This window comes from Phoenix dactylifera, chromosome 8, assembly GCF_009389715.1.
Source record: "Phoenix dactylifera cultivar Barhee BC4 chromosome 8, palm_55x_up_171113_PBpolish2nd_filt_p, whole genome shotgun sequence".
In the NCBI taxonomy this organism is placed as follows: domain Eukaryota; kingdom Viridiplantae; phylum Streptophyta; class Magnoliopsida; order Arecales; family Arecaceae; genus Phoenix; species Phoenix dactylifera.
Genome location: NC_052399.1, coordinates 2,566,089 through 2,591,161, shown reverse-complemented (window position 1 = coordinate 2,591,161; position 25,073 = coordinate 2,566,089). Strand labels below are relative to the sequence as shown.

The 25,073-nt window shown below is 39.7% G+C and overlaps 2 protein-coding genes and 1 long non-coding RNA gene across 3 annotated transcripts; 2 read left to right on the top strand and 1 right to left on the bottom strand.

Moving 5' to 3' along the window:
- The first annotated feature begins 4,646 nt into the window (after window positions 1-4,646).
- On the top strand, window positions 4,647-8,982 carry LOC103722866 (ATP synthase subunit beta, mitochondrial-like). The gene is made up of 9 exons (XM_008813564.4): window positions 4,647-5,260; window positions 6,018-6,093; window positions 6,213-6,301; window positions 6,478-6,595; window positions 6,680-6,783; window positions 6,886-7,044; window positions 7,143-7,367; window positions 7,468-7,779; window positions 8,577-8,982. The coding sequence occupies exons 1-9, from the start codon at window positions 4,793-4,795 to the stop codon at window positions 8,688-8,690; spliced, it is 1,665 nt and encodes a 554-aa protein (XP_008811786.2). The 5' UTR covers window positions 4,647-4,792; the 3' UTR covers window positions 8,691-8,982.
- A 3,064-nt stretch (window positions 8,983-12,046) lies between these two features.
- On the top strand, window positions 12,047-23,614 carry LOC103722867 (fruit protein pKIWI502). The gene is made up of 5 exons (XM_008813565.4): window positions 12,047-12,740; window positions 20,156-20,255; window positions 20,376-20,471; window positions 20,567-20,647; window positions 23,277-23,614. The coding sequence occupies exons 1-5, from the start codon at window positions 12,184-12,186 to the stop codon at window positions 23,337-23,339; spliced, it is 897 nt and encodes a 298-aa protein (XP_008811787.2). The 5' UTR covers window positions 12,047-12,183; the 3' UTR covers window positions 23,340-23,614.
- LOC120111509 lies at window positions 18,381-19,467 on the bottom strand. Its single transcript, XR_005512672.1, has 2 exons — window positions 19,301-19,467; window positions 18,381-18,831 (listed from the first exon to the last, which is right to left on the bottom strand). It is a non-coding gene; the product is annotated as an uncharacterized LOC120111509 (long non-coding RNA).
- Window positions 23,615-25,073: the final 1,459 nt, after the last annotated feature.

The window sequence follows — 25,073 nt, the reverse complement described above, 5'->3', positions numbered from 1 at the left end:
AGTTTGCCACAATGATAGCATTTTATGCCTTTCCTTGACTTTGACCTGCCCCTGGATTTATCTCTATTGTAAGGATACTTGCTTTTGCTTCTACCTCTTCTTTCTGTCACAAGAGCCTCAGCTTCAGGAGATATTCCCTGTTCCTTTCTTCTAACCTCTTCATTTAGCATGCTATCCTTTACCATATCCAAAGTGACCTTGCCGTCAGGTGCAGAATTGCTTAGAGACACCACAAGAGTCTCCTAACTGTCTGGCAAAGAACTAAGAAGTAACAAAGCCTGCAACTCCTCATCTAGGACAAGCTTCATAGTAGTCAACTGATTCACCAAGCCTTGGAAGTCATTCAAGTGTTCTGTCACACTTTTCCCATCTTTATACTTCAAGTTGACAAGCCTCCTAATCAAAGAGGCTTTATTCTGTGCAGTCTTTCTCTCATACATGGCCTCTAATTTCTTCCACAAAGAGAAGGCATTGGTTTCTTGAGCAACATGATGAAACACAGTCTGATCAACCCATTGTCTCATTTGTGCAACTGTCTTTCTGTTCATTATATCCCATTCCTTGTCAGTCTTCTCTTTTGGCCTAGCCTCATCTCCATGGATAGGTTCATACAAATCCTTACAATAAAGGATATCCTCCATCCTAGGTTTCCAAATGGCATAGTTGGAAGATGTCAATTTAATCATGCCTCCCATAGAATCCTCCATTCGAGTCACACAAGAATTTTATCAAACACCTTGTAGGCACAAAACCTTGCTCTGATACCACTTGTTAGGAAAGACCCCTTCACTAGATGAAAACTTTCCTATCTTTGTGTGAGTAGAATGAGAATACCACAATAATTAATCAATGTAAGAACCACCAAAAAAAACAAACCACAAGAAAGAGACAAGAATTTTTAGGTGGAAAACCCTCCAATATGAGGGGAAAAAACCACCGGACCTAAGTCTACCACAAACCTCCACTATCAACAATAATGGGCTTACAAAGTATCTTCTCTAGGCTAAGCTAGAGGATCACATACATCAAGGATCTCTTCCTTGGATCACAAACAAAGAGTTTATATGAAAAAGAGTTTAGGCTCCAATAATAAAATGAGAACAATCTCACCGAGTGTAGGTTTGCACAAGGTTCTTCTTCCTCTTGAAATGCCTTGAATAAGATCTTCACCTCCTCCTTGAGATGGATTCCACAAGCACTTCTCCCAAGACGGCTACCCACTTTTGTTTTCTTCTCATCCACCCTCTAATAGAATAATTAACCCTAACCCCTCTTTTCCCTCTTTTTGTTTCCTTTTTTTTTTCTTTTTTTTTTATTTAAATTGCTGGGTCCCACCTCACATAAGGTGGGACTCGGCCAACATGCTCATCCTAATCTTAATCCATTGTCGTGGACATTCGGCATTTTGCATCAACTTTGGACTTCTTCAAACCTGAACATGCTTTCAGGAAAGCCAATTACCTTGCTGATTGGCTAGGAGTATTTAGATAGATTTCAGGATGATGATATTTTGCCTCCTGAACTGGCACTTCTCCTAGAGATAGATTCCATGGGCTTCCACTATCTTCGGCCTCTTTGATTTGTTCTTCACTTTGTACTCTGGTTTTAATTTTTATATTGTTCTCCCTATGTGGATCTACAAATAAAAAAAAAAGAAAGAGAATTCAAATGGGTGATAATACTAGAAGACATCATTGTAATCTTTCTAATCAACATTAATTAGATATACACGCCATGCATAAAACCAACATTAATGATTGAATTATTGCTAATTGTCTTCTAGGCATAAATTCTTCCAGCAAAACACGATCCTAGCAGTGGCACAGTGACAATACAAAAGGTTAAGTTTATGAATTTACACAGATATTGTATTATAAGACAAGTGTATGTGCACCACAACTTTTGATTCCAAAAGGCTTCAGACTTTCCAATGAAATTATGAAAAATAGGACCAACATGCATGAGCTTATCATAACTTATCAATAGCAAATGTTATAAGTCCTTAGAGTGGTCTAAGATCGTCTTTCGGGCTTATTTGGTTAGGTGTAAAGTGAGCCGAGAGAAAGATTACTTCACTTAAATGGCCTCGGTTCTCCTTGAGCCAAGATCACTTCAAACTTATTATTATTATTATTTTACCAAATTCGTGAATCATTTCATAAACCACTTGCATCTCTATTTCAAACTAACCAAACATCTTAACTAAGTTCTAATTTGACTTAACTCAGTCTAAATATCCAGTTAAACATGATAGTCACTTGAGGGATGGTAACTTTCACATTCGGCCGCATGGAGAATCAAACATGCCGTAACCATGGCTTTGGTCCTTGTCGCAGAACAAAAAAAAAAAAAAAGCCAATTTTGCACGTACTCTTGCAACATTTGCAAAACTCCAACCGGGGGTATAATCCAGGGTTCATGAATTTTTTTAGATTTTTCGTAGGTATATTTTTGTAAATATCTGAAATTGTATGAATATTTTTGCAAATTTACTATTTTTATGTGTGCTATTATTAATTATTCTTTTTGCATGTATACTCTTATAAATATCTAAAGCATGTATATAGCCTCACAAGTTTACTATTTATATGTATACACTTATAAATTATTTATTTTTGCAAATACACCTTTGCAATTTACTTCATTCTGCATGTATACCCTAAACTTTTAAAAAATATATATGGCAAAAGAAATAATTTATAAGGATATACAACAAACAGTAAATTTGTGAGAGTATATACGCAAAAAGAAAAACTTTATAAGAGTATATGTGTAAATAAAAAAATTATGAGTGTATACATGTAATTTTAGATATTTATATTAGCATATGCATAAAATGAATAATCTATATATATATAGTAAATTTTCAAGGGTATGCAAATAACATTAGATATTTATAAAAATATATACACAAAAAACCCTAATTTTTTTAACAAGTCTAGCACTGTATATTTTTTGGGATGTCAATGAGGATGGATACCCAAATATTTTATCCATCCTTGTGCCGAACCGGATGGTTTTAATCAAAATTAAATGGGATTGGCTTCGATGATAGGTTTAAAAATTAAAAATCATTCAATTTGGATTTTAGTTATGATGTTGGTGATTCCTCAACTCAAAACTGAATCAACCCAAAATTGAACCTAAAACCAAACCCAATACTGAACATGAAACCAAATATATCTGATATTTAATACCTTTTATATCTAGTGTAAATTCGAATTACTAACTCGATTAGACTGGCCATTCTTAACTACATACTCAATCTGGAATATCCATAACTACACTGCCACAAACCCTAGCACGAAAAAAGGAAGGTTTTTCTGATGCTCCACCTCTCTTCAGCTCTTCATCTTTGAGTTTCCATCCGTGGCTCCGCCTCTCAAAAAATCCTAGCCCCTCTTTCACCTTGATCTAGACCTCTCTTCACCTCGCAACCGTGACCTCTCATCGCTAGTTAGCTTGCCTACCTTCTCCCTCGGACCTCCACTTCAATCCAAGGACGGTGCCACTTGTTTCTATTGAGATTGTCGTCGTTGCTACTGCTGCTTCTAGTTCTTATTCCCCACCAGAAAAATCATGGGCCCACCAGGCAATCCACCTCCATTGCCTTCCTCCTCCTCCTACCTAGCAACTCCTCTACCCATTTAAAAAAAATTAAATGATTTTTAGTTTTTTAGTTATGATTTTGGTTTTGTAGGTTTTCTCCGGTTCTGATTTTTCATTTCAAAAACTATTCGGTTTCATTTTTGGTTTAAATTTCGATTTTTTTACTAGCCGCATTAAATTCTCCCCATTGACATCCTTATATATTCCAAATTACGGAAAAACCATTTCAACCTCCCTCGACACCCACCTAAATCCTTTTGCTGAGCTTATAAATGCTCGATAAGGGATAAAAAATGATATATTTCGATTTCAGGCTTCACAATTATGGTTAGAAGATGATTTAGCTAAAGTAATTGCTTCGATTATATACACCAGTGTCATTGAAAATTCAAGCTAATCCTCTTCTGGATGATATTGTGAAAAGAAGCTTGTTTACATTTTTAAGCCACCCACATCCATGGAAAAGGTAATAGCGCAGCGCATTGGGCAGCTATCAAGTCGAGTGTTTGTGGTAGATGGATAGCATCAAGTTTTTTTGATTTTTGTTGTATTGTGTTTGCAGATGTATATGATGTATTTTATAATTAAAGTTGATCATAAACTGGATTTGAGCATATAAATTATCAAATTTCACATAGATCCAGCCTGAAATTTGATTATAAATAAATAAATGTAGGTCCGAGACCTGGCCATCATCAGCTCTATTTATGATAGACCGTAGCTAAGTTGAACCTCCTGCTTGTACAAATGAAAAAACGCAACAGGGTGCTCCAAATCCGGACTCAGAATCCTCCCAGAACTCCAGCGGATAAGATCGTCGACGTCCGCGTCCGCCCCCTCCCGGCTCCCCCACACAGCAACCAATCATTGAACGTCCCGCATATAAAAGTCCTATACGGAGCCTTCATCCGCCGTCCCACTTCCTCATGGAATACATCTCGTCCTTCCATATGTATTTGGACGGTCCAGATCTTCTTCCGCATAAACAGTTATATAAACTTCGTCCCAAGATTAACGTTGTCTCCGCCCCCTCCTTTCCTATTTCTCTCCACCTCCAATAAAAGAAGTCCGAGGAACTGCAATCCGGATTCTTCCCCAATAACGATAAAAACCCTAGCTTTCCTCAAACCCTAGGTCCCATTGCCGCTCTCGGTCCCCAAACCCTAGCCCCCTGATCGGCCCCATGGCCTCCCGCCGGGTCCTGTCCTCCCTCCTCCGCTCCTCCGCCCGCCGCTCCCCGGCGGCGCGGGCCGCCCTCTTCTCACCCCGCCCCCCGATCTCCTCTCCGCGTCCTTCCCCCATTGGCTTCCTCCTCTCCCGCGCCGTCGAGTACGCCACCGCCGCCGCCTCCTCGCCGGCCCCGCCGCCGACATCTCCTACCGCCGGCGGTACTGGAAAGATCACGGACGAGTTCACCGGGAAAGGCGCGATCGGCCAGGTCTGCCAGGTGATCGGTGCCGTCGTCGACGTCCGGTTCGATAACGGGCTGCCGCCGATCTTGACGGCCCTGGAGGTTTTGGACAACTCTATCCGGCTCGTGCTGGAGGTGGCCCAGCACCTGGGGGAGAACATGGTGAGGACGATTGCCATGGATGGGACTGAGGGGCTGGTTCGTGGACAGAGGGTCTTGAACACTGGCTCTCCTATCACTGTAGGTTTCTCGCCCTTGCTATTCTCTCATCTCTGTTCAAAATGAACTGCTTTGTTATTGAGTTGAGAAGAAGATTTCTTTACGCGAGATTTGTTGTAGGTTCACCTAGGTTTTCTGGATTTGGATCTGGTATAAAAACCGATGATGTTGGAAATTCCTTTTCAAAGTTTTGGGACATAAGGCAGCTAGAAGACAAGCTTTTAAATCTCATATTCTGGACAAGCTGGTTCGCATCCAGCACTATCTAATAATCAAAGGTTTAATTTTGATGGTCATGAGCGTGAGTGAATAATCTAAACTTTATGTTTTGGCTTTCGAGATTATAGTTTAGTATGCAATAGTTTTGTGGGTTATTGATGTTTATAAATCCTTTGAGTCCGTATGTCTTAAATTCCAATGTCTCATTTGCGTTATTCATTGTCATTTTTTTTAAGTTCATCAGTATAATTGAGGTCCCAAATATTTTTTTTTTACCATCTAGAATATATATTATTCGAGTAACACTTTCTACTCTCATAACTTAGAGGCAAGGACATAGGTGTAGAATTTAGGGAAATTGTTCTATTTGTGTTTGATTTGACGGTCATCAACCCAATTGGTTATATTAGAATTTCTTAATGAGTTGATGGACCTGTTTTCCTGTCACGATCGTTTCAGCAGTGAGTTGAATTACTAAGTTTATTGTGTTTGTTTGTTCATTGCCTTTGCTTCTTCTTTTGTTTGATTGACTTGATTGTTATGCTCGTTTATATATTAGGTGCCTGTCGGTAGGGCTACTCTTGGACGCATCATCAATGTTATTGGAGAGCCCATTGATGAGAAGGGTGAATTAAGTAAGTTTACTGTGCTTATTTTCCATATCACATCGAGTTTAGCTGATGATTTTGCTTTAAATTTAGTAAATTTTTCCAGTTTATTTTTTATTTTGGTTTCATTTTTTCCCCCTCAACAGAGACAAATCACTACCTTCCCATCCATCGTGAGGCCCCTGCTTTTGTTGATCAGGCAACAGAACAACAAATTCTTGTTACGGGTATCAAGGTACAATAATTGATTTTGTACCATCTAGAAAGTTCAGTCCATAGTTTATATTGGTTGTCGACTCAAATTACATGTTTAAGAACTGAATTATGCTCTTCTTAAGTTTGCAATGTTTTACAAACATTTCAGTGAGTTCCATTGCACATTACTGAGATGGCATATGCTTCTATCTACAGGTCGTGGACCTTCTGGCACCATACCAAAGGGGTGGAAAGATTGGACTTTTTGGTGGTGCTGGTGTGGGGAAAACCGTGCTTATTATGGAGCTGATTAACAATGTTGCTAAAGCCCATGGTTGGTCATGAGGAGAGATTAATAATTATATATATTTTTTGAATTCTTATTGGTCCTTCTGTTCATTGTTTTTCTACCTGCCAGGTGGTTTCTCTGTCTTCGCTGGTGTCGGAGAACGTACTCGTGAAGGCAATGATTTGTACAGGGAAATGATTGAGAGTGGTGTCATCAAGCTTGGTGATAAACAGGTTCAAGTTTAAGTTTTTTTCTCTCCTTTTATTTTGTTGCCACTGTCATTGGGGTCTTTTTCCCCCAATCTTAGGTCTCACCCCAATGGAATCATCTTGCAGGCTGAGAGCAAGTGTGCACTTGTCTATGGGCAAATGAACGAGCCTCCTGGTGCTCGTGCTCGTGTTGGTCTGACTGGGTTAACGGTGGCTGAGCACTTCCGAGATGCTGAAGGGCAAGATGTGCTTCTTTTCATTGACAACATTTTCCGTTTCACCCAAGTGAGCTCTCAGGAGTCATATTGTTTTTTCAATATAGTGAGAAATAGCAATATATTTCCTAGTTGCTTATTTTTTTAACATTTTTCTGCATTTTCTAGGCAAATTCTGAAGTGTCGGCGTTGCTTGGTCGTATCCCATCTGCTGTTGGTTACCAACCAACTTTGGCCACTGATCTTGGTGGGCTTCAAGAGCGTATCACAACAACGAAGAAGGGTTCTATCACCTCCGTCCAAGCTATTTATGTGCCAGCTGATGACTTGACAGATCCTGCACCTGCAACTACCTTTGCCCATCTTGATGCCACAACTGTGTTGTCACGACAGGTGTGCTTTGACCTGGTTATGTCCTTTAATACGTTACAAATTAAATTATTTTCTTTTTCTATGTTTCTTTTTGCTAAGATGGAATTGTTTTCTTTATTAGATCTCTGAACTTGGTATATATCCTGCTGTTGATCCTCTTGATTCAACATCTAGAATGCTTTCTCCTCATGTATTGGGAGAAGAGCATTACAACACTGCTCGTGGTGTTCAAAAGGTTCTTCAGAACTACAAGAATCTTCAAGATATTATTGCAATTTTGGGAATGGATGAGCTCAGTGAAGATGACAAATTGACTGTGGCTCGTGCTCGAAAGATACAACGGTTCCTGAGCCAACCTTTCCATGTTGCTGAAGTGTTCACTGGTGCACCTGGAAAATATGTGGAGCTGAAGGAGAGTGTTGACAGCTTCCAGGTGAGTAAAATCTTTCTTTTTTCTATTCAGGAAAAAAATTGACCTTATGATGTATTTCTCGTATTTTATAGCATTTAAGTAATTTTATTTATAATGTACTAAAAGGTCCTGTCTGTGGAGTATCGTTTACACAAATTCCTTGTACCAATTTATTGCATGCTACTTCTACTTTCATCTTCTTGAATCGTCAAATTATGTTTCAAATGAGCAAGTTGTATATAATGAAGTGAACTTACAAAGGCTTGTTGAAATGCTGTGAGCTCATTCTTTCCTCACTCTTTAGCAGCAGTTTAATTATTTTGTGCAGTCCCTTTTTCTGTTATCTTCATCTAGTTGAGAAATAGCATTGCCACATTTATTGTATGGTTTGCTTCCGTTACCATCATCAATTTGAGAAATACCTTTGTTGCATTTATGGTCAGCCTTGGGGATCATGGAGCAGCATGCCTCTTTATCATCTGTTGCACTTTGTTGATAAGAATGAAGCATAAGCCCACTTTGATGAAACAATTTGTTGTTGATATTGAAATAGTTGTTGCTAACCTTTTCTGAGTTTTTCTGTAGTTGGGTTAAAGTAGCAATGATATCTTACAGTATATTGACTTGTGCTTTAATTTAATTGTACATTTGACTGTCCATTGTAGAATAATGTACTATCACTTTTATATCTTTTCTGCTTGTTTTTTTCTTTTTGGCTGAGGTGCTCTGATAATGGAATGTCAGTTTAACCTCAATCTAGTTTGATCTTTTATGTGCACTGTTGATGAACACTGAGTTATTTTTCTCCATGGTTGCAGGGTGTTTTGGATGGGAAGTATGATGACCTTCCTGAGCAGTCATTTTACATGGTAGGAGGGATTGATGAAGTTATTGCCAAGGCTGAGAAGATTGCGAAGGAATCTGCCTCTTGAGCACAAATTTAACTTTATTTATAATAATCTGAAAGATGCAGTTAATGATCCCTGCATCTGAAAAAACACATTTTTGGAAGTCAACAATGTTTTATGCCAACTCTTGGCTGGAGAATTTCTGTAGGTTTTAGGAAAGAGCAAGTGTTCTTTTTAACGGAATAAACAGTGTTGAACATTTGTTTAATCTCTTGCAGTTGGATACAAGCCATTTCTACTCAATATTCGACTTGTTTTTGTGGACTATTTACACCATTATCACTTGTTTTGAACATGGAATTTATGCTTTGCAACATGTGTCTGCCATCCTAATCTCTTTGCCCAATGTCATCCATATTGGATTCAGTGTAGATTTATGCCTTCCAGTGGCAAAGCAAACCATGTTTATGTTGGAGGCTGTTCAAATGATGCTGTGATTTTGCATTTCTTTTCAAGGTTTACAATGTTTATGACTTTATGTAATTTCCTTTATTTTAGAGTGTAAAGATTGCATGACTACCCTCATTTGTATCTGGAAGGCAAACATCTTCAAGCAGTTTTCTTTGCCTCCAGTTTTCCTGCTCCTTGGTATGATTTTCTTTTTTCCTCTGAGCCTCAAATTAAGGAGGCAAATGAAGTGGTGGATTCCCTCATGATTGGTGCTTGATATATCACCTAGTCCCCTCAATCTAGTAGTCTCTTGCTACTTTGAGCTTCTCCATGTTAAAGTAAATGTTTGTTTCACGACATTAAGTAGATGCCTCATCTTATCCTTTTGCTTGTCAAAGGATCTCCTGATGTCTTTCCTTTCTAATTTTATCTTCATCTGTAAACTTAAATTCTGCCATTATGCATTGCCCTTATCTGGGATTTGGTCTCTGGCAGGTAGATGCTGATAAAATTTGGTTGGGCATCTTATTATTAGGCTCTTTGCTTATGGCTTTCAGTTTCTCGTTATGCCATCTCTTATAATGCTCGGTCCTCAGCATCATGTGATTTCAGAGTTTGTTTTATGGGACATTTTATTTGAGAACTTGCTAAAGAGATGTTTGTATAAATAGTAATCATTATTATATTGATGTTAGATAAGAATGTTCTTTTATATGATTATCTTTAGAAGCTTCTAACGATTATCACATTGATGGAAGTCTCTTTCTTTTTGGTGGTTAATGGAATCCATATTTGCTTGGTCTCGTCTTATATTTTCTTTGACATTGATTTCTGGCTTCTAAAATTAGACATGCCAGTTATCCTTAAAAAAATTTACTTGCCAGTAGGAGAGCACATAGCAAGACACAAGAAACTTGCTCCATTTAGCAGTTCTGTTAAATTGGTTTTTAAACTTTGCCATTTGTGTTTAGCTTTGGACAGCTTGGGTGTTGAGTTTGGTCTTCGCTTTTTGTGCTTGTTTGATTGGTACGAGTTCGGCTCGTTATAATCATGCTATATTTACCTTCTTTCTCAATTTCCTGCTGCTCTACATTTTATATTTTAGTTTTTTGTCAGTTTCATTAGGTTATTCTCGAATTTGTCAGTTTATGATTGTTCAATATTCAATATATTGGCAAGCTATCAGATGCTCTCTATTTGATTCCTGCTACAAGCTTCCTTTTATTTTGTACTTTCAGGCTTTACTCAGCTCATAAACTGTTTTTAAGTTATTAACATGCCGGAGCTGCTTCTCTGGCATTCTACTCAACCATATAGTGCTTTTTTGCCCTTCCGTAACAGCGACTCTTCTAGGTATCAATGGTTTTACATGATTAATCTATAGCTGTCAATTTTAGACCATAACTTTGATTTGCCCTGGTGGGCGTCGGCTATCTTCAGGACACCATGTTATCTTATGTGGAGTAAAATCTATCCTTCTGATTGGCCTTGCAAAACCAAATTTCTCAAGTTGAAATCTTACACAGGTGAATGGAATACGTTTGTCATGGAGGAAGTCGGCCTAGGCTGGCACCACCTGGCTATCTGGTGATTGTGATCATGGCCGTGTTTTCTTGGAGGGAGATCCTGAGATTTGTGAATGAAAGCTATCAGGCATCTTTCATGGTCACATATTCGACAACAACCAATTATTACAGTGTGGCATCTTAAGCACCTTGTTTGGTCTTGCTAATAATATTGAACTGTCTATTAACTTTCTACATGCTGGTCATCTCATCTTGAATTATTAATTACATCAATGCTATGTTGAACAAGTGAAGCTTATTTATTCCCGATCTTATATTCTCCAACTATACCATAAGCTATGTTGATATATTAATCTCATGCCAACATATGTTTGTGCTGATACTGTAAGACTACCAGCGGACGAGGTTGGGATTCCAAATATGAAATCAATATCTAATATTCAAGATTAAATAATGTATTTAGATTGGATTCTTTATTATAGGGAAATTGCACCTCATTATTTAGAGATCCATATGAAAACTCGACTGTAATAGTATATGCTACTGTGTATTTATGTATTGTATTTTTTGTGTAGACAAGCATTGTATGTAAATGAAGTTCTATTATGATTCTATCATTAATGATAATAATAACAAGCTGAACACTAATGTTAAATTTTTAATATTTCGTTTCAACATTTTTAACAAATTTCAATTGAACTTTGATTTTGGAGACTTAAATTTTGACTCTACAAAATGTCCATGATGATATACATAGTAAAGTCATTTCTTGGCGAATAGGAGAGAGCCAAAATCTTCTGAAATAAACATCATTCAGAATCTCACACCCTGCTAGGACTAACGCTCGGGTAGGAAGATCATTTCGAAGCATTCAGATTAGGCCCCCTCCATCATATTCAACCAATATATTCTAAATCCATATTAGAAATTTTATAGGATTAAAGCCATAAATACATGCTCTGGTGCACATCATGCATTAGACATCTCAAATAATTCATAAAATTGACTAGGATCTGATAGCAAAATGGGTGCTCCCAAACATTTTTCCATGCATAGGATCACAATGAAATACTCCTTGAATATAGATTATACTAGGTAATAAATAGTTGATGGTATGCAACTATTTTCTCTTTTATAATTGTACATGACAAATAATTTATCAGACTAAAAATGATCACCATTTATGAGATAAGAGTTATCCATTGCTACACGTATGCAGAAAAAGTTGTCCTAAAACAATTTCCTAGCAAGAGTTTTTTCTGTTTTTTGGGAAAATTTCGTAGCCAGATTCGGTTATTGAGGCTCGAACTTTTGTTCATATGCCAACGGAGAACCTTGGAACTCTTATTCTCATGCACCCCAAATAGATAAAATAAGAGTAGCACAAAACAGAGAAAAGTATAGCCACACGTATATCACTTTATATCTCCCAAACAATATATATTCTGAAAAGAAGAAATACCTAATCTGATACTTTTCCGGTGCTTTCTAAGCCGCGACTCTCTCCCCGTTTGGCGGCTGCGACGACCGATCCCTGCTCCCCTCCAACCTTTTCGCGTTCTCTTTCTTGAAATAAAAGGCGAAGCAGTAGAGGAGAAGAGATGGTTGCCGTCGCCCTGTCTTCCCCTCCACCTCCTCTGCTCCGCCTCCCGCCTCATGCCCCCTCCCTCATGTCCCCTCTCCCCCTCCCCCGCCTCCGCCCCCTTCGCCTTGGCCGCCGCCACCTCTCCTCCCTCGCCGCCGTCGCCGCCGCCGTTCGGCAGGACTCTGCCACCTGGACCCAGGCACCGCTGACGCTCATCGCCCCGGCCTCCCGCGACGCATCCCTCTTCCACGTCTCCATCGACGTCTCCGACGCCCCCGACCTCGCCGCCGCCCACACCGCCCCCGGTCAGTACCTCCAGCTCCGCCTCCCCGCTGCCCCCAAGCCCGTCTTCCTCGCCATCGCCTCTCCGCCCGCCCTCGCCGCCGCCCGTGGCGAGTTCGAGTTTCTCGTCAAGCGCGTTGCCGGCTCCACGACCGACCTCCTCTGCGGTCTTAGAAGAGGGGAAGTCGTCGAGCTCAGCGCCGTCATGGGGAGGGGCTTCGAGGTGGAGCGGATCTCGCCACCCGAAGCCTTCCCGACCGTGCTCATCTTCGCCACTGGATCTGGGATCAGGTACTCTTCTCCCTCCCCTCTAATTCCCGTCTTCCCTCTAAATTATATTTATTTATTGTAATCTAGGATTCTTTTTTTTGCGTAAAAAGTCAAATTAATTTGTTGATTTTTATTTTAAGTTGAGAATTTAAGTGAGATGAAGGATTTATAATGACTAAAATCGTAGCTATTCATTGATGGAGATGGAAAAATTACTGGACTAATTATCGAACATCCTGTGGGCTATCCTTTGTTGTCGATAAAACTGATACCGACCGAGTTCTAGCTTCCACCTGGGACAATCTTTGAGAGTGATCGCAACATTATATTGTTTCTTTCTTAATATCTGCATATATGTTAACTGATGACAAATTGGCGAATCTAAAACTTGCATCATAGACCTCTTCTTACTTATCTCTTTTTCTTATTACCCAAATAATGCAGAATTGTGGGTTGATCATAATTTTGGAGTGTTTCTAAGAACTGCCTGTTTTTGGCTTCAGCAAGTGGGCTAGGTGAATTTTTTGCGGTTTTGAGGTTTTAAAAGCTTATTGAGACTCTGCTAACATTATATAATCATAGTTTGCAGCAAAACTCCAGGAGGAAAAAGAAGAGGCTTCTCTTTTAATTGGTTAGCATCCAATTAAGATATGCTAATGCATGTACTGACACTAACTTTGCTAGAGTAAGACTACAGACAATAAAATAGATTATGTAAAGAATATGGGTAGAAAATTGCACAATACATAAGCTAATCTGTTTGCTAGTTGCTCGACTATTTGAGATTGATGGCAATGTCCATATTTACTTACATTTATAAATGGCAAAAAGGAAATGCTGCATGTCTCTCACATAATAAGTAAATGTGTGTTTTCTTTCTTAATAGCTGTGTGGTAATCTATATCATTGAATGAATCTTTGTCATAGAATTGCCAAATGTGGAACTTAAGAGAATTTTGAACCTTATAAGGGCCTTGTTATGGGAATGCTATTGATAGGTTTTTCCATGAATGGTCAAAAATTTGCAGATAACACCATCATTGGTGATCTATGCTGAAAGGAAGATTTCTAACCATTTGGAACATTTTTAACCTGAAAGTTTCACGCATCTTATCCTAATGGTTGGCAATGACTATCAACTGACTATGCCCATGGACTGAATTAAGACTATGGACTGACCATGGACTGCATGAGCTATACATTTAGTTTCATGTTTCACTATAAAGCCCAAAAATACTTAGAGATACATGGACTAGTGAATCCACCTAGCTTATTAGCCTCATTCTTTGACGTTAGGATCATTAAGCAGTTTGCCAGCTGCTTAAATAAGGATTCCATGAAGTTCTTTTATAGATTTTTACCTAAAGGTGACTATGCCGTTTTTGTTCCTTCTAGATAGCATAATCATTCAAACTTTGCATTAAGGAGAATTCTAATAAGCATGGTATGATGAACCGACCGGTTCCGGTCGGTTCAACCGGCACCGGTACGGTACGGCGTATTATTTTGGTTCCAACCTCTTCTGAGTCGAAACTGAATGGTTCCGTACCCGTACCGGTGCGCACCAGCCCGATTCGCACTGGCCCAAGTGCGGGTGCCCCGCGTGCAGAGAAGAGCGGCCGCACGGTTTTCCGCACTGGGAACCGCGCCTGCGAGCTGCCCGGCACGGGATATTCAATGCCACAATTAACACGCGCGCGTCTGCGCGGATTTTTTTTTCTTTTGGTCTTCGCCGGTACAGTATTGGTTCGGTTCGGTACTGTACCGATACCGTATCGGTACCGACCTCCACCAGTAAATCGGTACAATCGGTATGGCGAACCTTACTAATAAGCTTCATAGTCATACTAAAAATTGACCAAACCATGCAAGCTCGTAATTTGACATGATTGAGAAGCATGATGGACAAGTGTGCCCAATGTATGGGAAGTGTGCGCGCGCGCGCATAAGTGTTAAGTCAAAACACAATTAAGCACTTCCCATGGAGTGATGGTTTTGGCGAGTATGGCTTGTAGCAAGACTATCATCTTATTGCACTTCAACCATATGTTCTTCCAAATACTTCAACTTGTTTTCACAAATATCTTATCTTTTAAAGCCGACATATAAAGGAAGATTCTTACATGTTATATCGCATTAATCAACTTTGAAAACCTTAAATGACATGATCTATCATCAAGGGCATGTTCTAGCATCCAATATTAGAATATTGTTGTCGTCCCCTCCAATCAAGTGGATTAGATGAATTGAGGATGTATCACTGATAAAAGACCACAGACGCTTCTTTGAAGATACATCATAACCAAGAAATGCCGAACCGGACCGTACCTTCTGGTTTAGGCCGCGCCGAGCCGACCCGGTCTCTGACCAAGTTGGTTCGAGCATATAAAATGGTTCCAGCCCCTACGGGGCCGGAATCGGTCAGTACAAGAGCAAACGGGATGCAATCAGATCGGTTCGGCCAGGACTCGGTGTCACAATGCGCGCTGTGGCATTTTTGGTGACCGGTTTGGTACCGATTCGGTCCGATCCGAACCAGTACCGAACCGGACCGGGTGCCGATTGGTACGGCACCCAATACCAGTTCGGCAATTCTTGATCAAAACCATCTAAGACTGTGGTCTCTTCTTGGAGAAATTGAAGGATGCGATTACCAAGGATAGGACATGCGTCTAGCTGCTTTGCTATAGGGACCAACAAGTTATGTATACATAGGTTTAGAGAGGAGATGTGAGTCTCGTGTCTTAATTATGCTAACAACTGATTACTATCAATTCCAACAAGATCTTTAAATGGAAAATTAGATTAGTTGAAAAGCATTTTAAGTACATTCATGTTGAATCCTTCTGCCAAATCTTGCCCTTTAGTGATGTTACGGATAACGACAAAGGTACTGCCCAACCTATAACAATTACTAAATCATGGCCATTAAAACCCCACATCCAACAATATGATCCTCAAAGGAAAAACCATGATAAATCCTTTTACAGTATTCTATAATAATGTACATTCCTATGGGATTGTTTAAGCTGATAAAATACATAAATCCAGACAATTACTTTTCTATCCTAATGTGAACAAATGCTGAAAATAGATACCTTATTGGATATCATACTACCTCTAGAGTATTGCATGGCTACTTTCTGTTCCATTTATTTTACGATAGTTAATATCATGACACACCCAAAAGTTACTTGTTTAGAACATTACTAGATAGCAGTGTTCTTAGGTCAATAAAGTGGTACAAGTTCATGAAGGAACGAGTTCTACACCTCATTTTACTAACTATTGCACCTACTAGTTGCAAGGTTCTTCATCAGTAGTTTTAGGAGTAACTACTCTGGTTGCAAAAAACATCATTCTAGCAATCATATAAAAGCAACGGCCAGCTTACCGATGGCTTTGAAGACTGTCGTCTCAGCCTGAAGCTAATTGGTCATTCCAGGCATCAAAATTTACATACTCTTTTATGACTCTAGATCAATGTATGGTAAGAAACCTCATATTTTTATTGATCCATAATCATGAAAAATATTGTGAATAGTGGTTTATAATTTCATTGATAAAATTTGCTTTTATTGCTAATCAAATATTTTCATACATAAATGGTCTTTGTCATTACTTTTTGTTTAACCAGATCATGTATCCATTGTCTGCCTATTTAGATTATTTGAATAAGTTTCCGGTTCTGCTTATGTCTTTCCCCAAATGTTATTATTTTTCTTACTTGAAGCAAAATTTGAGTATAGGAGTCCTAATAAAATGAGTACAGTGCTGATCAAGATTTTGGCTAATTTGTCGAAGTGATGGTTTCTTTGTATCAAGGACATAGACTGTTAGTATGAGACTGACATTCATAAGAACTATGGGTTCTCTGTCTATTCATTAGATTTGTTTTAGTTTTTGATAATTTTTCTTCTGTCTATTTTTTTGATAATTGTTAGTTCTTATAACATTAGTATTAAGTTGGCCCACATTATTTAAAATCAAATAATTTCAGCCATTTTAAGAGAGAAGGTGTCTGTCAACAATGTTAAGAAAGACATGCAAAAAGTTTTCGAACTGTATCTTTCTGAGCATTTTGAGGTTATAAATCCAGCCACTTAACTTGTTAAAAAAAGGGCCTAGTAACTTCTACTTATAATATGTTAAAAGAAAGGGCTCAGTTAGAATGAGTATTTGCACACATCCCTTTGGATTTTTTTCCCTCCTTTTTTGTAATTGTTTATAGCTAGGCACATGCAATGCATGTAAAAAAAGATGTTCTAGAGGAACAGGAGGCGCGAAGTCATATTCTTTGAGAAGGATAATTTTGAAATATTAGCAAAAGTGGAATTGCTCAAAAAGCATAGTGTTTGTAGCATAGATATTTTACATACAAACGCACACACACATATCCATTTTTGCACCCACAAGATGCACATAGAGCCCATAAAATTTTTGTACCCACTTTATGCGCGGGTTAGAGACTGCCAAAACTTATGATTTTTACATACAAACGCACACAGATATTTTACATACAAACGCACATAGATATTTTACATACAAACGCACACACACATATCCATTTTTGCACCCACAAGATGCACATAGAGCCCATAAAATTTTTGTACCCACTTTATGCGCAGGTTAGAGACTGCCAAAACTTATGATTTTTGGTTTCTAGGTATTTTCAGTTCTATAGATTATGACTAGTAGTGTGGATCTCCAATATGAAGAGTCCATTATTGATTCTGGATCATTAATTTATTGATTTAACATTTAATGTATACATGCATGTATGAAGTTGAGGTCAAGAAGGAACAAAAAGAGATTTGCACAGACTGAAGTATGTTAGGGGCAGTTTAGGAATTAAAGAAAGCAGAGTCAATTTTAGGGGGCCGGTGTTGCACCTCCCAAAGTTTGTATTATATATAGAGAAGTTTTGAAGGAGTTTAAAAAGCTGCCTAAGCACCGCATGGGTGTTTACGTGTAGTTGGGTATCACAAAATAAGTGGCAATATCAACTATCTCGTGAGTGTTGTTTGTCGTATCTCGAGTACTGTTTTCCAGCCATCACAAGGATAGAAAAAACCTTCCGATTGGTACGATATTTGGTTTCTAGGTATTCTCAGTGGTATAGATCATGACTAATAGTGTGGATCTCCAAGTTGGAGAGTTCATTATTGGTTTTGCATCATTGGTTTATTGATTTAGCATTTAGCGCATGCATGCATGTATGTAGTTGAGGTCAAGAAGAAACAGAAATGATTTGCACAGACCAGTATATGAAAGGCAGTTTAGGAATTAAAGAAAGCAGAGTCGAAGGGGGGGGGGACGGTGTTGCACCTTCCATTGCTTTCATTATATATAGAGAAGAAGTTCTGACAGAGTCCAAAAAGCTGCCTAAGCATTGCATAGGTGTTTATTAGAGGTGATCAAAATCCGGGCCGGGCCGGGCTCGGGCCGGGCTCTACAGCAAAAATTAGGCCCGATAGCTATGCCCAAACCCGGCCCGGCCCGACTGTCGGGCTTAAATTTTTGTCCAGGCCCGACCCAACCTTATAAATCTGGTCCCAGGCCCGACCCGACAGACCCGACCCGACAGGCCCGACCCGATAGGCCCGACCCGACAGGCCCGACCCGACAGGCCCGATTTTTTTTTTTTTTTTGGGAATCTAGAAATGGGCCAAAATGGCCCAACAGCTTAATGGGCTCTCTAAAACTGGATGTATTTTTCTACCTTTATTTTATTTCTCCAATTATTAATTGGTTAATGTTAAGCATATAACTAGCCTATTTCAAATAGATAGTGTTGGTGGTGGTTTCAAACTTTGGAATTTGGATATATCTACAAACATTAAAAAAGAAAAAATTTGCATCTTCAAGCCAATAGAAAGAAAATAAAATGTATGAAACATTATTGTCCAGCTGAAAATTACAACCCAACAATAAAAACTACAAACTTAAACAATTACATATTTAGACAAAATACAAATTACATTGTCCCATTAACATTATAACAAACATCCATCTTTGTGCATTCAAAAGTAAATGTAATCATAATTCTTGAAGCCACTTCCATAATAGAAAACTGTAGAAGAACATCCTTGCATCTTCTAACTCTCAAAACCTACAAATACAAAATTGAAACATTAGCAATTGGGCTGGTAGTATTTATCATAATAAAAATAAAGCCCCATCCAACCGGCAAAAAAAAAAAAAAACAAAAAAGGGAGATCAGGAGCCCATCTCAGCCTGATAGCCGCTCCCTGAGATTCTCAGGTCAGGGGAGAAGAAACCGAGAGGAGAAGATTAAAAGAATCTCCACCCTCAAGAAGTCCATCTCCAATCCCCCGATCTTTCTTCCTGATGGCCCAGCTGGAACCGGAGCAATGTGAGGGAAGGAAAACCAAGACCAAAACCAAAAAAGAGAAGGGATGAAAGATCACTCCCTTCCTCATAGTTCAGACGTGTGTATCAACTATCAAGCCAACCAAATCCCTCCTCCCTCTTTCTCTCCAGTCTCCACCGGTCCACCCAAAACAAAATCCATCCGGGATCGAGCTCGAAGAGGAGGAGGAGGAGGAGAAAAATCTTACCGGTGACTGTGAGTCGGTGACCGGAGCCGCGGAGGTTGCCGTCCGGGGGAGAAGGACGCGAAGAGCCGCTGGTCGGTCGTTGAAGAGGCGACGATACCGAGAGGAGGCGGCGGCTACAGGGAAACCGGCTACAGGGAGCGGCTATCAGGCTCTCAGCGAGGGAAGGGGGGGGGGGGTCTCTCAGCGAGGGAAAGGGAGGGGGGGGTTTGGGGGGGCGGCGGCTCTCAGCGAGGGAGGGGGGGGGGTGTTTGGGGGGGGGGGCGGCGGCTCTCAGCGAGGGAAGGGGGAGGGGGGGGGTTTGGGGCTTTAGTTTTAGGGTTTCTTAAATTTTTTTAATATATTATATTTTATATCAGTGTTTTATAGCCGGGCCGGGCCGAATCGGGCCATTTTTAAAAGTGTCCAGGCCCGGCCCGATTTTTTTGGTCGGGCCATTTTTCCTGCCCAGGCCCGACCAATGGGCCTTTTTTCAATGCCCAAGCCCGAAAAATTTCGGGCCGGGCTGGGCGGGCTGGGCGGGCCAGAAGGCCCGTGATCACCTCTAGTGTTTATGTATAGTTGAGTAATGCATAATAAAGTGGCAATATCTAACATCTCCTAATTGTGGTTAGCTGTATCTTGAGTATTGTCTTCCAACCATCACAAGGATAGAAAAAGCCTTCCAATCAATGTGTTTTGAAGAAAATATCCTGCACTTCTTTTTCTCTGAAATTTTGAGAGCGCTTCAAGATGAAGTTGTGTTTTAGGATACTGGCACATGCTGTTTAGAATCTCATCATAATATTTGTCAATAATCTAATAAAATTTACTCACTCTTATCAACTTGTTTGCTTCCCTCTTACTTTTCCATGGCAGTCCAATTCGCTCGCTTATTGAGTCCGGAATCAATGCAAATAAAAGATCGGATGTGAGGCTTTATTATGGAGTGAGAAATCTTCAGAGAATGGCTTATCAGGTCTGCAAGATAGAATTCATATGCATTACAATTTATTGTATTACAGCTCTGTTTGCTGTAATGGTCTGATCAATTAAGCAGAAACCTTGTAACCTTTATAGTTCTCTTTTACTTCTTTAGGATAGGTTCAAGGATTGGGAGTCTACTGGTGTTAAACTTGTACCTGTTTTGTCACGGCCAGATGATAGATGGAAAGGTGAACAAGGCTACGTACAGGTAATGCTTTAATTTTTTTAAAAATGTCATAATTTGTTAGAAAATTCAATATTTCATATATTTTTAGCTTACTAATTTCCATGAACTTCTTGTAGGCTGCATTTTCTAGAGCCAAACAAGTGCTAAATGCTTCATCGACTGGGGCAGTGCTCTGCGGGCACAAACAGATGACTGAGGTATGACATATTTCTGATATACTAGCAATTATGCTGTTTATATTCCCTGAGCAGCTGCAGCAATTTCCTATTCTCCTGCTATCTTCGCGGCAGAAGATGTTGATTAAGGGCCTGTTTGGATGCCCATACAATTTATATGATGAATATTTCCATTTATTGATAAGGTTCTGAGGAACATGGCCAAGCGGAGAGTCCCTTTTTTTCCCCTTTGCTCTAGGAAATCCTGGGCTCTTAAATCCTATAATTTAGGAATAGTGAAAGCCACCTTCTGAGGGGAATCGATTATCCTAAAAGATCGAGATTGTGGGTGATCAAAGAAATCATAACTAGAAATATTCTTTCTTTTGCTCTCATTTTAGAGATGGCGACAGTCAGTCCTTTCTTTCCCTTGCAGTTTTATGATGGCGACAGCTAGAAATCATTACTTCTCTGGAGACTAATTATCCATGCATCCAAACTGGCCCTAAGAGCAATTATTAGTGGGATCTATACTTCGTATCTGAGTAACAGCACTGGAACTATTTCCCTTTATGATTTTTAGAGTGTGCTATTTGCATCTGCTATGCTATATATATGCTCTCTCTCTCTCTCTAAAGGTGTCTCTGCAGAAAACCAATTATTCAGTAAATCATCAACAAGGGTTTCTCCATAAAACATCAGGAACTGTGGTCCTAGAGTTACCCAAATTCTGTAATCATAGTTGTCTTGAATTGGAGATCTCAGTGAAACCACTAAGCATGGTCAATCCTGTGCCTCTCAGGTATTCTCCACCCTAACCAAAATGTTTATAGCTTTCAAATATCCAAGGTTCCTTCTTAACAATACTTCTTGCCCCTTGGAAAAAAAAAAACCTTTATCCATCCTCATGATCTGATCCTCCAACCTTACTCTCTAAATTTCTGTTTGTTCCATTTTCTGTGATCATTTGGTCTTCTAAAGCTAAGGTTTATGAAATCACCAATCTTTAGATCCTTGCCTTACACAGCTCCATCTACTCTATTTTTGCAGATCTGTCACAAGGTAATAGCCACCTCAATCTGTGCTTAAATCTCTCTCTGAAACACCTCAGTTCATTCCCTGAAGCTTTTTCAGGAAACAGTCGATAGCAAATAGCAAAACCTTCTTGACATGCTCTGAGCATGGTGTGAGATCAGCATCACCATGGGATGTTCGCATCAAATGTGCCTAATTTCCTATACCCTAAAATCTGTTCCACAGTTATCTGTGGACATTTAAGCATGCTCTTGGTGTATTGTTGGTAATTCTGACCTGAACCTTCTCATATATGTATTCCGATACCCTTAAGAGTAGTTAAATTTTCTTCCATTATCACCACAATTCCATCCAACTGCTAAAGCCTGGAGCAGACAGATGCAATTAGTGCTTTCAGGACCAGAATTGAATCTCTTCTTCCCAAAGCTCATACAAGTGCATCATTCCGCTTCACAATCATCTGTGCGCATTTCAACATTCACCTGGTGCAATTGCTTGCTAACTCCGGCCTGAACCTGCTCGCGTGTATATAGTCTTAAAGGTAGTGTAATATTCTATCATAATCACCATAATTTTGCACAACTGCATAACCCAGAAGTTGAATACTGTTGAAGGTTTTGAGAACCAGAGTTGCAGTCATCTGATTAACTTATTCAGCTTGCAGCTTTTAATGCTACGCTGCTTAATGGATCATGGTGAAAGAAGGATGAGCACTAGGACTGCAGCAATATCGGGCTTTAGTTTTTGGACTTCTGTTCTAAATAAAAATTTATGAATATACTTGGAATGAGCTTTGTGGTTACCGGGTTTTGTTCTCTCATGAACACTGAATAGTTCTTTGCCCAAAGGTTAGTGAAACATTGATAGGGAAGTGAGAACATGCAAGAGAAAGGAGCTTGAGCATAACATTTAATGGTTGAAGTCAGCCTGTCCGTCCAAGATGGATAAGGTACTTAGATTACACTAGAAAACAAAATCAGGATATCAGGAAAAGCATCATAAATGAGGCAAGGTGCTTCAGAACAAAACAAGTATGTTTTGGATAAGAAATTTAATGGTTGAATTTCAAAAAACAGAAAAAACAAATTGAGAAGAAATATAACTCTTTCAACCTTACAGAATTAGCTTTGAGGTTGCAGATTTATCTGATGAATAGTCAATACTGGCAGAATAGTGCTCCATGAATGCTGAAAGATATTATTATCAGCTTAAAATTGAAATTTTTGCTGATTGCTTCATGTTGACTTAACAAGTTCAGCAACATTTTAGGTTCTTATTTGATGTTGGATTTTGTGCCTTTTTACATAGAAATAAAGCTCTAATTATAGAAGACATGGTAGTATTTATGTAGTGACCAGTCTAAATTTGTAATTTTTTTTTGCAAATTCTAACAGCTATAATGGTAGAACCACTCGAGGTCACTATTGCTCCTATGAAATAGCCTTATTTATATGTTCTATGTTGCATTTGTAGACTACTTCACACACGTCTGCTAAATTTTTTTTTTGACACTACATTAAAGACTTTGTAGTAATAGGCATTAGGGATTGGTATTATTTTTGGTATGTAATAGTAGTCTGGCTTAATTTAGACAATGTAGAACTGATGTTAACTGACGTCTATGATCACATGGCAGGATGTTACAACTGTGCTTGTGGCTGATGGTGTGCCAAAAGATAAAATTCTGAAGAATTTCTAATGGTGGACATGGACTCCTGTTTTGTTGTAACATTTTTGACAAAAAACCATCAGTTATTCTTTAATCACTAAGCCACAATCATTTGATTGAGCTTGGATAGATTAGGAGCTAATAATTTATCAAATTTTGACATTTTTCCTATGTCGTAGCATATAATACCATAGTAAGTTTGAAATATTTAATGATTTAATATCACTCAGAGAACCAGGGAACTGCATACGCAAACACAACCTTTTCATGGTTGTCAAGAGTAAACTACTTGTTTGAAGATTCAATGACTGCCTCTGTTTTTAACTATGATTAAGCCAATGATGTTTTAGGTTATCCTGCCCATTTCTGTTATTAAGTTTGCAGCTGAATAAATTATTATTAGGCTCAAATTTACCCCTTGAGAACTTGGAAACTACCTCAATTTTGGCCTGCTTTGCATCTTTGGTTGAATTTTTGGCCCTCTCTCAGCTTGATGAAGAATATATGAAATAAAGGAGGTAATGGCGGCTATCAAACATTCTGATCAGTGTTAAAGGGCTCCAGATGTGTGAGATGATGATTCAAATGACCAAGGGATATAGGATGACCTTGGTACAGGCATCTAACATCTAGTTGGAGCATGCTTTCCGGTGTTTGCTGCTTGGAATTCTTATGATGCTCATTGGATCGCTTAACACCATTTGATCACTCCTGAATTCCAAACACAGAAACACTAGGATTATGCTTCATACAAAGGATGGTGCTCCCAGAGATCAGATGGATGATTAGTGATGGACGATCTATTGATGTACTAGAGGATGCTTGGATAACTGAGCAGCCATGGGGGAGGATGCCGATGATAGTGGATTCGGTGAGGTTGTCAGGGTGCAGGATCAGCAAGCTGATTAGTGCTAGCAGATGGAACGAGGTGCTGGTCCGGGATGTGTTTGTGGAGCAGCTTGCCGAGAGGGTTTTGGAGCTCCCGATCCTTGGTGGGGAGTCGGTGGACAGGTTGGTCTAGACTCCGACAAGGAGGACGATGTTGCGTGCTAGGGATCTGCAGGCATTGATGGGGAGGGAGACCACCCGATGGATAGAGGGTGGGTAGATCTGGAGGTTGTGCGTCCATCCTCGAGTGGCGTTATTTTTATAGAAAGTGGCTTGGGGCTGTCTTCTGACTTGGAGCGTATTGGCTAGGCGGAGCGTCAGGACTATCCCCATGTGTGAGGACTGCCCTGATGAGGAGGAGACCATCACTCATGCTCTTCTTTACTGCCCTCAGGCTATACAGGCATGGAGGAGTGCAGCACCATCCTTGTCGCGGGATTGGGGTTCGGCAGAGGACTTGTTACATCATCTGAGGGTATCCATAAGGAGACCAGAGTTGGTGGAGTGGGGTGTTACTTGTGCCTACCTAGCTTACCACGTATGGTTAGACCAAAATGCTGGCATCTTCGAGGGGAGGAGGGCACCCCCGCGAGCTGTGGTGGACAGAGCCTTCCGACATGCGGCCAAGTTCATCTACTTTATCAGGAAGTCTTCACTTGGAGGTACTAGGGATACCTGGGGTTTCCACATCGCTGTCACAGCGCCCAGAGTCACTTTTGTCATCTGGGAACCCCCAACCCCGAGGTGAACTTCGACGGTAGTGTGCTAGCTGGAGGAGATAGAGAAAGGACGGGATTTGTGATCCGTGATCACAATTTTAGATTGATTGCCGCAGGAGGGTGACACATCGGCGGCACGACAGTCTTAGGAGCAGAG